Source organism: Astatotilapia calliptera, chromosome 3 (assembly GCF_964374335.1).
Source record: "Astatotilapia calliptera chromosome 3, fAstCal68.1, whole genome shotgun sequence".
NCBI lineage: Eukaryota > Metazoa > Chordata > Actinopteri > Cichliformes > Cichlidae > Astatotilapia > Astatotilapia calliptera.
Genome location: NC_137424.1, coordinates 76,923,026 through 76,937,364, shown reverse-complemented (window position 1 = coordinate 76,937,364; position 14,339 = coordinate 76,923,026). Strand labels below are relative to the sequence as shown.

Below are 14,339 nucleotides of genomic sequence, written 5' to 3'. Positions count from 1 at the left end.
GATTTTATTGAAATAAGAGGATCTTGCCTCTTTCACTCACTCATTATAAAAGTGAAGAAGCTCTTTGAAGTATTCACGACGAAAAATCAGACCCGTGGACTTCCATAGATGTTCTGCTTTTTGACAGGAACATCAAAGACCACAAGTTTAATTATTTAACCATAAAGAGTTTGCAGGAACTGACAAAGCAAAGCTGGTTTTGTACAGAGCGACTTGATTGACAATTGGAAGACTGTGTTCATTAAAAGAGTTAACAAGGAGTTTAACGTCACCAGAAAACGTTGTAAAAATAAAATTAGAAATAAAATGTAGAAACTTTAGAATTTTTTTAATGTCTTTTATTAAATTAAAAATTTTATATATCAAACATCCCATCCTGCACCACACACACCACTACATGTCTCATCAATACACTGATTAGACTTATTTTTTTGATTTATCTTTGATTAATAATAAATGATTTTTACAAAATAGAGAAAAGCTTTGTTTTAGCCATTTTTCCTCACAGAAGGCGAGATATTAAGACCTTCAGCTGTGATTTAAAGGACACCTGAGGGAATGCAATCTCTTTCTACACCAGGTGTCACGACAACAGTAACATGGAGCAATTTTAAGTAATAGTTTAGTGATACACTAACAATGACATCATTGTTCCAGTAGGAGGCAGTGATACACTAAACTGCACCTGTTGTGCTGAAAAGGTGTGAGCATGTGCAGTAACCCAGTATGTTACCTGAATATCTCTCTCACACACACACACAGACAGACTCTGCTGTTTCTGTATACCTCAAATTCTTGTGTTTAGTAAGGTTTACTAAGAGATGATGTTCCTTTGGTGTAACTGAGCTGCTCACATATCTTTGATTTTACAGTTTTTCTCGATTGCTTGAACATATTTCTTGGAACTATGCCTCATATTCCCAAAACAGTAAACACAAATCCATAACGTGTCACCCAATTTTCCAAACATCATGTTAGGTCAAAATGAAGCTCTACACTCAAAACCATTCACTCTTGCTGAAAAACCAAACTTTGCCCACAGACATCACACACAAGGCCTCAAAAACACACACACTACAACACAGTCCTACACATCGCTGCAACAAATATTAAACAATATTCCCAAAACTGGCAAGTTATATTGCTTGTGGTTCTTCCCTTCAATAACCTTTTCACATGATGAACACAAATCATGTAACCAATGTACATACAGTGGCACATTTTTATTCATGTACCATACAGTACAACACACATCAAAAACATTATTCCACCTCAGCATCCCGTCTGTGATCTGAGTCAGGCTAGAGAATCTCATCCACATCACAGGCTGTATTGGTCCTGGCCAGGCAGCGGGGTTAAAATCCTCTTGCATGCCTGATCCACCCCTGACATGCATCTACTGATATGTCTATGCAGGCTTCTTCCATGACCTGGAGGAGGTGCACACGGACATAAGGTTCTCTATCGTACACCTTCCACCGCCAAGTCAAAAATAACTCCTCTATCGGGTTTAGAAAGGCCGAATATGCAGGCAGAAAGATATTAGAAAACCTTGGGTTATTGGTAATCCAGTCATGAACCACAGCAGCGTGATGGAAGCTGACGTTATCCCACACAACAACGTAGTGAGGCTGTCTGGCTGTGCTGGTTCCCTATAGTCCCGCTGGATCATATGTTGTCTCAGACCATCAATAAAAGCAAGGAGAAGCATAGTGTTATAGAGTCCTAGAATGGCATGGAGGTGGAGCATCCCTCGTTGGCTGATGGCTGCACACAGAGTGACATTCCCTCCACGCTGACCAGGGACATTTAGACAGGCCTCTTCCCTTCCTGTTTTTAAGTCACTCCTGAAAACTCACCTCATTACCCTGACCTTTGACACCACGTGACATGTTGGTTTTTATTTTTTTTTAGTTTTATTTCAGTTGTTTTAGTTGTTTCTATGCTGTTTTATCTTGTTTTCTTTTCTTTTTTTTTTTACAGTTTTCCCCAATTGTTTACACACTTTTCCTGAAAGCATCCTTCATATTGTCAGAACTCTACACACAAATAAAAAAAACGTAATGTAAAACACTGTGGCCACTTCTTCTCCAGTCATCCTAATGAGTTACTGGAAACCTTTTCTGTTCAATGTTACACTTATGAAGACAGGACATAGGCCTACATAAGTGCATTGTGAAAGATTTCAGAATGTTTGTATACAAAACAGACAAATACACGGTACCAAATATATTTTACTATATTTTTCCCACTAAATCAATGTACACAATGTTCATCTCAACCAACACAAAGTTGCACATACCATGGTCTACATATACAAACAACAGAAGAATTTACTGACTACAGTTACAGTCAAAACAAAACAAAAAGACTGCATCCTCTCTTCTGTTTCCATCTGGCCACAGCACACAAGCAACTGATCAGCAGGGCAAATGTTGCCTAGCAGGACAAATCCAGCCATGAATAGCATCAACTGCTAAATCTCCACATGTGTCTTCCATATTTTGGGGCAGGGGTATATGTGTGTGTGGATTTTGGTCATACACTTTCCATCTCCAGACAAAAAAAGATTCTTTATAATAGGATTGAGGAATGGAGAATATGGGGGGAGATAAACAACTAAAAAGCGTGGCTGGACAGTGAACGAGTGACGGACTCTGAAACACACATGATAAGTAATACAGACTTGGAGTGGTCTCTATTGTGAAGCATAATCAGAGTACGATTACTGTACAGTACTGTAATTTATACAGTGTTGAGAGTTTGCATCAATTGTGGGATTGTGTGGGACTTATGTGCACATAGTTGTTTTGTAATTCTTTGACTCTTTCTGAATTGCATTCTAATGGCGCCCTCTAGAGCTGCTTCATCCTCAGATTATTTCTGTACAAGAAATGATCCACTGTTGATTAGCTGACCCTATCAATATTTTGAAATATGTTGAAATATGAAAGATGTTCCCGACAACCTCGTGTTGGTAAACTTTCAGCTCTGCAATACATATAGTATATTGTAAAATACTGTGAATAGAAATCCTGTGCGGGAATACAAAGTAGGAATACATTTCCCAAATTTCCCAAAAATTGTGTGTAGTGTTTTGAAAATAGTGTTTTAAAACTGCAATTTGAGTGTAAAGCAGGAATTGTGCTTCTGGTTTAGCAGAATTGGTTCAGGGAGTCGGTGGATCAGTTACATGTTGTAGTCATTGTGTCTGAAGTACAAGTAATTGTGTGTAAACAACTGGGAAAAACTGTAATAATGGGCTGTTTTAATCTTTATGTATTATGTGTTTTATTTATTTATTTTGCTGTTTTCTGTTATTCTATTGTTTTTAAATTATTTTCTGCACAGCTCTTTGGTCCTGTACTGGGTATTTTAAAGGGCTTTATAAATAAAATTGGATTGGATTTAGAAAACCTCAATGTCCATTTATGTTCCTCCACCTCCTCCACGCTGGTGTCCTAGACCTCCTTCCTCTCCCTCCACCTCTTCCTTTGCATGTCTTTGGAACCATTATTTCAAAGCTGACTTTGGCTGTTTTGTCTCTCCATCAAAGTTTCAGATTGGTGTGTGATACGATTTGACTCCCAGTGTTTCCACTTCATTAATTGTGCTAATTTAGCTGAAGCTGTGCTGATGTGAGGTAACATTATTAACTGCTAGTGCTTTCTAAGTGACCACATGGCGTCAGCACTGAAAAATTTAGATATTTGTGTGTAGAAATTTGCAGTAACAATTCATCACATCTGACTCATGTGGTAAAGCAGGAGCATAGCGTTTATAGTTCATGGAAATGGGTGTTCATTTTGGAAAGTGGCATTATGGTTTCGAAATTCGGTTCACAACACTGGTTAAACTATCGATAAAAGCTGTAATAAACAAACTGATTAGAGAGAAATACCAGGTGACTCAAGACTTTTGCACAGTAATGTCTGACTTACAGTGATTTTTCTGGGAAGAGCTCTGTGTGAGGAAGTGTTGTAGATCTACACCTGTGTGTGTGGATTGTGATTATTGATGTGTAGCTGGGCCCAACATGCAGTGAACACACCAGTCAAACAAACTGAAGGTCAAAAGAGCTCGAGCACAGATCAAATCAAAATCAAATCAAAAATATTTATATAGCACATTTAAAGACCGAAGTACACCAAAGTGCTTTCCAGTAAAACCATGATACAGAGAAAATCACAATATAAAATATATAATAATTACATAATCTAAATGCAGAGCCAGATGTAAATCACACTAATTAGCCTCAAATGAAGACTTAAAACAGAAGAGAAGAAAAGAAAATCTAAACATTACACAAAGAAAATAAAAGAACTAAACTCTATAAATTCTAAAAATGTCTTCTTTTCTTCTGGCACTCAGTACAACAATTGATGTTCCTTCAGGTGGAAGACAGCTTTTGAAACAAAATAAAGCATGGATGATTTTTATGGAACGCCAGGACTGCCATAATGAATTAATTAAATATACCATTAAATAATTAATTAAATGTGTCAATAATTAATTAAATGTGTCAATAATTAATTAAAATTGGAATTAATTAATTAAATATGTAGTTATGACACATGCAATTAATTAATTATTGACACATTTAATTAATTATTGACACATTTAATTGATTATTTAATGATATATTTATTTATTTCATTTTGGCAGTCTCTGATGACCTCTCCTGGACTGCAAATACCCCGGCGGTGGTAAAAAAGGCCCAGCAGCGTCTCCACTTTCTGAGAGTGCTCAGGAGGAACAACCTGGAGGAGAGGCTGCTGGTGACATTTTACAGAGCCACCATAGAGAGCATCCTAACGTACGGCATAACAACATGGTATGCAGGGTGCTCAGCTGCAGACAGGAAAGTACTGCAGAGGGTCATCAACACAGCCCAGAAGATCACTGGCTGCTCTCTGCCCAGCCTGGAGGTCACTGCAAACTCTCGGTACCTCAGCAGAGCTGGCAATATCATCAAGGACCACTCTCACCCCAGCAACCAACCGTTTGAACTATTACCATCAGGCCGACGGTACAGGTCACATAAAACCAGGACAAACAGATTCAGGGATAGCTTCTTTCCCAGAGCTACCACCGTAGTAAATAAGCACAAAAACAATTGAACCTATTCCATACCGTCACTGTCATTATATTATGCTGCTATTCATACTGTCATTATATTAATGCTGCTATCCTGTATATATCGTACATACTATTGTTTGAGTACTTACGATTGTTTTTTTGTACTTTTTATATTTTACATTTATATTTATTATTGAAACTTGCACCAAGGGAGTGGCACTCCAATTTCGTTGCACTCTGTACAATGACAATAAAGGCTATTCTATTCTAAACTACAGATAAGTGTGTTCAGCCCAACTAGTTTATCTCATTACAGCAGTTTGATGTTTCCCTTTGAATCCCCCTGAAGATCCTGACAGTGAAGCACGTACATAATACTCCAGCCTTTCAACTCTGAGCTTATTTAGTTCTATTAATACACTGAAATCTCATTTGTGTCATGAAGAAAGTCTTTAATCAAACAGAATTCAAAGAGCAGAAACATTTCATATATGGAGTTAAACATGAATCATTGTTTCAACAACATATTTATTGTTGTCATAAACAGACAAGAAGACAACAACAAACTGCTCCTCCCATTCAACACATGTCAGTCCATATCCCAGCAAACTAAATCATCTCCATTTACACATCAAATAGAAACATGAATCACTTGTAATGATTAGAAACTTGATAGAATTTCAAATCTAGTTTGGGGAGTCATTCAGTGAGAAACAGTGAAATGATTTTCCATGTGAAAAGGTGGACAGCAGAAACAGAAAGAAACAGTGAAACTAAAAGAGAAACAAAGAGCTTTGGAACAACGAGGCAGCAGGAGGACAGCTGCAGTTTAACAGCTTCAACTCACTGACAGGAAACAACATTAGAAACATCATCATCCTCAACTCATCTGCTGCACTGACACTGACACCTTCAACGGACACACCTTCACTTTACCACCAGTGTTAATGTATGGAAACATCCTGTGAGTGAAAGTGTGTGTGAAGGTGTGTATGTGTGTGTTAGTATCAGGATCAGAGAACGACAGCTTTCCTCTGTTCCAGTCCAGATTCACTCTGATCCTCTGGAGCTTCTTCTGGACTGGGAGAACAGTGAAAGGAGTTGATGGTGAGAGTGTGTAGTACATACCTAAACTGCACACTATTCCCCATAATCCAGACTGTATGCGTCCCTTCCTCTGCACAGACTCTGCTAACACACCCAGTTCCCACCCTGTACTGTCTCCTACATCAACATCCCAGCTGTGAGTCCCTGAGTTAAAGCCCTCAGAGCCCAGGACAGAGCAGAACAAATCAAATCTCTCTTGATTATCAGGAAGCTGCTGCTTCTCTCCTCCTCGTCTCACACTGGTCAGATCTTCAGACAGGATGAGGTTTGGATCAGCAGTGTTTGGGTCCAGAATGAGAGGAGTGTAGGAGACCATGTCCTTCATGTTGTTCCAGATGTTGAAGGTCAGGTTGCCCAGGTGTTTGGCCTGGTCTATCAGAGCTCCTGAGGGCAGCTGTGGATCATCCAGCAGGGGGCAGCGCTGGACTCTTTCCACTGCAGCCTTGTAGTTGTGCAGGAATGAGACGTCTTCAGCTCTCAGCTCCTCCTCTGTGGCTCTGACTGTGTCTGAAAGAGCTGCTATCTCTCTGCTCAGAGCCTCCATCATCGCACTCTTCTGCTCCTCTTCCTCCCTCAGTGCAGCCAGCCTGGCCTCCTCTTCCTCTGCTAGAAACTGGTGAAGCTTCTTAAACTGCTCCTTAATCTGCCTCTCTGTGTGTCGGGCCTGGACCTTAATGTGTTCTGCTGTTTGATCAAACTTCACTTGAACTTCTTCACAAACATTTAACTTCTTCTTTAAGGGCTCCAGAGTTTCCTGAAGTTCCTTCTTGTGTTGTTGTGCAGCTTCATCGATGGGTCTGAATCTGTGATTGGTGTGTTTTTCTGAGTCTCTGCAGACGACACACACTGGCTGCTGATGGTCCAGACAGAAGAGTTTGAGTTTCTCAGAGTGCAGACTGCAGAGATCCTCTGAAGCTCTCTCCTGTAAGAACGACTCACACAGGTTCTTTAAAGCTCGGTTTAAAGGTGGATGCTTCTTTGAAGATATTTCCTTACAAACTGGACACTCACGTTCCCCTTTCTCTCTCCACCATCTCTTCAGACAGTCTTTACAGAAGCTGTGGCTACATGACAGAAGAACAGGATCTCTGAAGACCTCCTGACAGACCGGACAGCAGAGATCCTCCTCTGATCTGGAAGCCATTGAGTCTGTGAGTGAAGCTGAAAACAGCAGACAGGAAGTACAGTCAGTCCTGGCTCCCCTCCCTCCTCTACCACCTTCACTGAAACTTCCTTTGAGTCGTGTTTTTGCTCAAACTCACATTCAGTGTGTGGAGCGTCAGCAGCTTGAAGCAGCAGTGTTGGAGTTTTCCACTTTTCTCTCCTGTAGCTGGACTCACTCAGAGGAAGCTGCTAGTTTGGTCTGAGCTCAGTCTGATCGTCTGTGCGTCTCTGCACTGAAGAAGAAAAACAGCCAGTTTCTTCTTCTTCTTTCTTACAGTTGTACTGGCGGTTGGCAAACAATTGAAAGGTGCATTACCGCCACCAAGTGGTATGGAGTATGGTCTGGAACGACGCTCGAAAAAAAAAAAGCCAGTTTCCTGGTTTGTTGCGTGTTAAACACGTGGGGGCGGGGGCGGAGCTTCATTCAACTTCCTCTTATAAATGTGTGAGTGTGACAGCAGAGCGCAGACTGTCACCGCAGGTCAAAAAGTAAACATTTTTATGAAGTTCAGAAAATAAAATATGACTCAGTGTTGCAGCTGTTTGGCAGTTTTTCTTTCAAACTTTCTTCTGATTATTAGAAGGGCTCGCCCCGCCCGCAGACTGTGGACCAATAGGAGAGCTGGCAAACTGTAGACTACCTATCGTCTGTCGACGGAAGTTGCGTCACCAGAAAACAACAACGGCACCTCCGCTATGTTTGAAAAGTCGCTTTTCTTTTATCTTTACAGTAAGTTATCCACTTTAAGATATAAGCTGGAGGAAATAGACATGAAAGAAAATATTATATGGTGTGGGCATTTTAATGCACACCATTCGTTATGGGTGAGTGAGAAAACAGACTACAATGGTAAAGGAAGATAAGATAAGATAAAACTTTATTAATCCCTCGGTTGGGTTCCTCTGGGAAATTTGGTTTCCAAAAGCACAGCACCGACAGAAGTTACAGAGCGTGAGCAGAATATTATATATATACACATATATAAATACAGAGACATATATAAATAAAATATACAAAGAGGATAAACAGAATAAATAGGAATAAGAATACAAGTGAATTGCACATTTCAAGTATTGAGGTCTATTGCACCGTTGATTATTAACAAAAGTATTGCACAAAAATTATTGCACAGTGAAGTGAAGAGGAACTACAGCTTAGTTGTTCCCCCCTCCTTTGTCCTCCTGTCTCCCCTCCCTCTCCCCTCCAGAGAGGAGTTAAACAGTCTGATGGCGTGTGGGACAAAGGAGTTTTTAAGTCTGTTAGTTCTTATCTTTGGGAGAAGCAACCTGTCACTGAACAGACTCTTCTGGTTGTTTATGGCCGTGTGCAGAGGATGCCCAGCATTGTTCATAATGCATAGAAAAGTACTCCAGCAACCACTGAACTGCGTATAAAGTAAAGGCTTTAAAACAAAGTAAACGCTGAAAGTACAAACATCGCTAATGTCACATAACTTTGCCGGCATGTGGCCAACAGTAATGTTTTAATGTTCTTGTTACGACCCGGCTCAAAAGCCGCAACATAAAAAAAAGGAGATGAATAACAGAGTGTGGGTGAGAAGAGGTGTCATCCTAAAATGGAAAACCAGGTTGGCTAAAATGGCTGGTGCCACCAAGGCAAAGACTAGTGCACTGCTGGAAAGCTTGCATTATTAAACATTTGCGATTAAGTGACCTTAAATGAATGCCGTCTTTTTAATTCTGCTCCGGACTCGTGAATCTCAACCCAGCAGCAGCGGTAACGTTTGCACGTCCTTTCCCGTTAATGCGGCAGGTAAATAATCAACTGATAGTGCTAATAATACTAATAATAATAATAATAAGGGGCAGTATTATGTTAGCGCGACCTGCCTTATTACACAACCTGCCATTACTGTGCATTTAGGTGACCATGATGAGAGAGACAGACAGAGTCTGGCTCAGATGCTGGCAGTTTTCGCTGCAGTCTACCGGTAGAGTCTCCTTTCAGGCCAGGATGTCACCGAGCAGTGACTAAGTTTGTGGTAAAAGGCATTTGCCACAGCAGATGCCCCTGATTTCCGGTAAGTGAATGTGTTTAATTGTAGGCAGGGAGATTACTGGATATTCTTGTGTAATTGCTACAGAATAATTTATGTTATACTTTGTTATTGCTACAGAAGAATATTTATTTTATTATTTTACATATACATTTTTTTTCCTGGGGACCCTGTGACACCCCATTGAAGAGCCGTAGGCTGTGGATCTCTTAAGATCTCACTGTTGGGTTTGTAAGGCCATGTTACTCCTAAATTTCTATCTCGTTCAAAGAGAAGATATAAAACAAAGTTCTAAGCTAATCAACCTTAGTGTTCTCCTTTTTCAAAAGAATCGATAAAGAATCGAATCGTTAAACAGAATCGAAAATGGAATCTGAATTGTGAAAATCTTATCAATACCCATCCCTAGTACTTACTTTTGAAAGTTTACTCTTTGGCCGCCCCGCTTCCACTTCTTTGAAGTGTCTCCCAGTCCCAGTGCACTTGTTAGCATGTTTTGGTTCATGCAACTGGTCCGTCGGGTTATTTTCTCCCCAGAAACATTTCCATTGTGTCTTGTGTGCTTTTGCAGCATTTTCCTTTTTGCAGCGTTTTTCTTTTTGCAAGTGTTTTTCTTTTTCTGGGGCTCAGTCACTCAGGCACAGCTGGCTGCCGGCGGAGCTCACGGGCGCGTCACTACAACTCCCCCTGGCTTCTGCTCCGCGGCTGCTGAGTGAGCCCTCATCTGGGACTCTCCTCAGCTCTTTCTGGGACAGTGGCGCGGCTGCCCCTCTGTTGGTCTTCCTTGGTCTCTTGTGTTCTGGGGGCCTCTGGATGTCTGGAGTTTTGATCTCCTCCATACCTGCTTCATACCCTGGAGGACGGGGCTGTGGCCCCCCCCCCACCCCACCCACACACACCCTCTAGCAGATCATTACATGAAGGAACCTTTTAAAAAACAAAAAACAAGCGCGTCCATGCTCACAGGTGTACACACGGGTGATCACACCCACAAACTACACCCTTTTTGGCTCCTACCTCAAAGCACACTGTGTTCTGTTGATCTTATGTGCTGCACAATAATGTTTAATATTTAGTATTTACTGTCATATTCCCATATATCATTGTGATGTTGTTTATTCTATTACTCTTGTTTTCTTCTGCTTGTTCTCTTTTTTCTTTCTCAGCAGGTGATCCAGGTGATTGATATATGCATTTTTTTTTCTCTGCCCATTCTGTTGGTTTTTGTCTTTTGCCCTTCTCCCCCGTCCCTCTTCTCAGCTGTTTCTCTTTCCCTCTTTCTTTCTCCCCTTCTTTCCCCCAGTCAAGTCTGTCCCGTATTCAGCAAGTGAAAATAAAATAAACAATAAAAGGTGAATCAAATGGACCATTATGGCAAGGCTGGGATGGTCAATTTGGTAAAGAAAATCCGTTGGGCATCTTTCTTTGCCTTTAGACAATAATTCTGATGGCAAAAGAGCCAAACGGGACAGGCAAAAAAAAAAAAAAAAAAAGTGTTTTTCTTTTTGCGTTTTTCTTTTTGCAAGTGTTTTCTGAAGTTGCAGTCCGTTTGCCTCTCAGGGCCACCGTAGGAATGCAGTGTGGCATGATTAAAGTCTCCAGATATAATAATGAAAGTGTTAGAATTTCTGCTTGTATGTTTATTATATGTTTATGTTTAAAATCTTATATATTTAAACGACGGGAAGAAGACAAGAATTTATATTAGCTCTGACAAGGATTCCATATTAGATTTAACTTTTGCTTCTAGTTCTTTAGCACCATTATGTGAGTGGCAAGTAAAGAATAAGCTTTTTGGTAGTGATCATTATCTGGTAGTAAGGATTGGTCAAATACAGGTACCTGAAGCATTTGGAGGGAAGTGGGTGTTTGGGAAGGCAAATTGGGGGAAATTTAGTAGGTTGTGTGAGAGGAAGCTTTTAGAGGTTCGTAATCATTTGAGTGTTGAAAGAATGAATCAAGAAATTAGTCAAAGTATTTTAAGCTCTGCTGAGGAGGCTTTTTCAAAGACATCAGGAAAAGTTAGGGGGAGATCAGTTCCACGGTGGAATGATGAATGTAACCTAGTAGTTAGAAAAAGAAATGGCGCATTTAAGTTGGTCAAGCGGGATCATAATTTTCAACATTTAATTGACTACAAAAAAGCACAGCCAAAAGTCAGAAGTACAGTAAGAAGAACAAAGAACGTATTGGAGAGATTTCTTTAATACAATTGGCAGTAGGCCTAATATTCAAATAGGGGAGGTTTGGGGGATGATCAGGAAAATGGGGGGAGACAAAAGAGAATGGAGTTATCCAATAGTTGATAAGAATAATCAAGTAGCTGTAACTGATAGGGGAAAAGCTGATTTATTGGCAATTACTTTTGTTGATATACATAGTGGGAGAAATTTATCAGATGAGAGTAAACGAGGAAGAGAGAGGACTAAAGGATACAATTTTGAAGCTTTAGGGAGGAAGGAGAGTACTGAAGATGTAATGAGTTGTCCCTTTTCTATTGGAGAACTAAAAAAGAGCTCTGGGTAGAACCAGGAGTACAGGGAGTGCAGAATTATTAGTCAGATGAGTATTTTGTCCACATCATCCTCTTCATGCATGTTGTCTTACTCCAAGCTGTATAGGCTCGAAAGCCTGCTACCAATTAAGCATATTAGGTGATGTGCATCTCTGTAATGAGAAGGGGTGTGGTCTAATGACATCAACACCCTATATCAGGTGCGCATAATTATTAGGCAACTTCCTTTCCTTTGGCAATTTTTTTTTTTTTTTAATATATATATATATATATATATATATATATATATATATATATATATATATATATATATATATATATATATATATATATATATATATATATATATATATATATATATATATTTTAAACTACTAAAAGGATCAATATCTGTGGTGCCTACTGATACAGAAAAAAATTAAAACAAAAAACAAAACCATCGACAGCCGCAACAGTCAGTCTGTCAACTTACACCAGTTTAAAACAAATTAAAACACACTGATGTGTCGGGTCCTTTGGCCGCAGCCAGAAATCCACCTGGCAAAGCAGCAGCTCAGTACTCTGTGAATAAAAGGCAGGAGATCACTAGCTGGACAATAAAACACAGGAATATTCCTCAACGGAATTGGTTTTGTTACCTGTCCACACGTTCGTGTCACACCCTAATAAATGTGGGTCAGTGGCGATGAAGTCCACTATACCGTTCTCACGGGAGCAATGTTTCCCACCTACAAAGGTGGAAATAACTGTAAACCTCTGCCAACAGCCAGAGCTCACGTGGTACATTTTTGTGTAACCTACCGTTCTAACAGAAGTTTAGGGGATGACCCGTATCAGACTTTCATAGACAGGAGTTAAGAAACACCAACTTGCCCAACTCGGACCAAGCACTCGCAGCTTCAGGTTTGCAGAGGAATACCCAATTGCCCACACCTGTGCTTATGAAAGGAGCAAAGACCAGCTCCGCCCACCAGGGGCGGTCCCAAGTCTCCAGGTCTCACCTGTCACACATACTCACCATAAAAGTTCTGTCTGAGAAACAGGAAGTGAACCAGTTGTGTACAGCACCAGAGAGGCCCACCATGTGTTTCAGTCTGTTTAAAAGAATAGCGTGGTCTACTGTATCAAAGGCTGCGCTTAGATCCAGTAGCACCAGGACTGAGAGCTTTTGGGAGTCCCAGTTACATCTAAGATCATTTAAAACCTTTAGGAGAGCCGTCTCTGTGCTGTGGTTCACCCTAAATCCAGACTGGAATATCTCCAGGATCTGTCTATCATTCAGAAAATCATTAATCTGAGTAAAAACAAGTTTTTCTAAGATTTTACTTAAAAATGGTAAGTTGGATACAGGTCTGTAGTTATTAAAATCATTACAATCCAAATTGCTCTTCTTCAGAAGGGGCCTCACTTTCTGAAGGTTCTCAGCATTAACCAGGACAAAGCTGTCCAGTGTCTCCTCAGGTACAATCGAGCCCTCAGATGTGTTTAAAATCATATCACAAGAAGATAAAATATCAGATCTGATGGCGCTGATCTTTCCCCTGAAGTGGTCTGCAAACTGCTCACAGAGCGAGTCTGTGGGGCTTCTTTGGGAGCTGTTAAAATCAGGGTTAAATAAATGATCTATGGTGGAAAAGAGGACCTTGGGATTATTTTTGTTATTACTGATTATTTTGGCAAAGTATGAATTTCTTGAATTCCTTAATGTATTATTGTACATTTTAAGTTGCTCTCAGAGTATTTGATGGTTGATTACATTTTTATTTTTCCTCCATCTCCTTTCTGCTGCCCTGCAATTTCTTTTGAGTGTTTTGACTTCTTCGTTTCTCCAGGGTGATGCACGTTTTACATTAATCTTTTTGGTGGTGAGTGGAGCAACGGAGTCAAGGCTTTTCTTCAGTTTGCTGTTGAAATGATTAAAAATCAAATCACAGGGTGCAGGTAGAATCACAGGGGGGCATTCGTCTAAAACCCTGGTAAGATTTGCAGCCTCTTCAGAGGTTAGATAGCGCCTGCTCACAGTTCGCACCGAGGTCTCCCGCTGAATAAAACTGGTGATGTTAAAAACACACAGTAGTGGTCAGAGACAGCCAAGTCAACAACAGAGGACACGCTGGTAGACAGCCCATGGGTGACGAGATCCAGAGTGTGTCCTCTGTTGTGAGTCGGCTGTGTGACGTGCTGGGTAAAATCCATACAGTGAAGAATGTTTAAGAATTCTTTTGCTGCAGGATCAGAAGGATTATCTATGTGCAGGTTAAAATCACCGGTTAGAATTATCATATTATATTTTGAATGTATGTTTGTTAAAAATTCTGAGAATTCCTTGATAAAAGCAGCGCTGTCTTTAGGTGGTCTATAAATTGTGACAGATAAAACTGGAGGGCTGCTGAAAACAATAGCATGGAATTCAAAAGTGGTAAAATGATCAAATAAAATTTGTTTGGAGGTGAGTG

At 40.2% G+C, this 14,339-nt stretch overlaps 1 protein-coding gene and 1 long non-coding RNA gene across 2 annotated transcripts; both read right to left on the bottom strand.

Annotated features, from left to right (window-relative positions):
• Positions 1–5,510: 5,510 nt before the first annotated feature.
• LOC113017745 (nuclear factor 7, ovary-like) lies at positions 5,511–8,541 on the bottom strand. Its single transcript, XM_080299319.1, has 2 exons — positions 7,449–8,541; positions 5,511–7,347 (listed from the first exon to the last, which is right to left on the bottom strand). The coding sequence occupies exon 2, from the start codon at positions 7,328–7,330 to the stop codon at positions 5,960–5,962; it is 1,371 nt and encodes a 456-aa protein (XP_080155445.1). The 5' UTR covers positions 7,331–7,347; positions 7,449–8,541; the 3' UTR covers positions 5,511–5,959.
• A 3,706-nt stretch (positions 8,542–12,247) lies between these two features.
• Positions 12,248–13,855, bottom strand: LOC113017793 (uncharacterized). The gene is made up of 2 exons (XR_013906871.1): positions 12,522–13,855; positions 12,248–12,444 (listed from the first exon to the last, which is right to left on the bottom strand). It is a non-coding gene; the product is annotated as an uncharacterized LOC113017793 (long non-coding RNA).
• Positions 13,856–14,339: the final 484 nt, after the last annotated feature.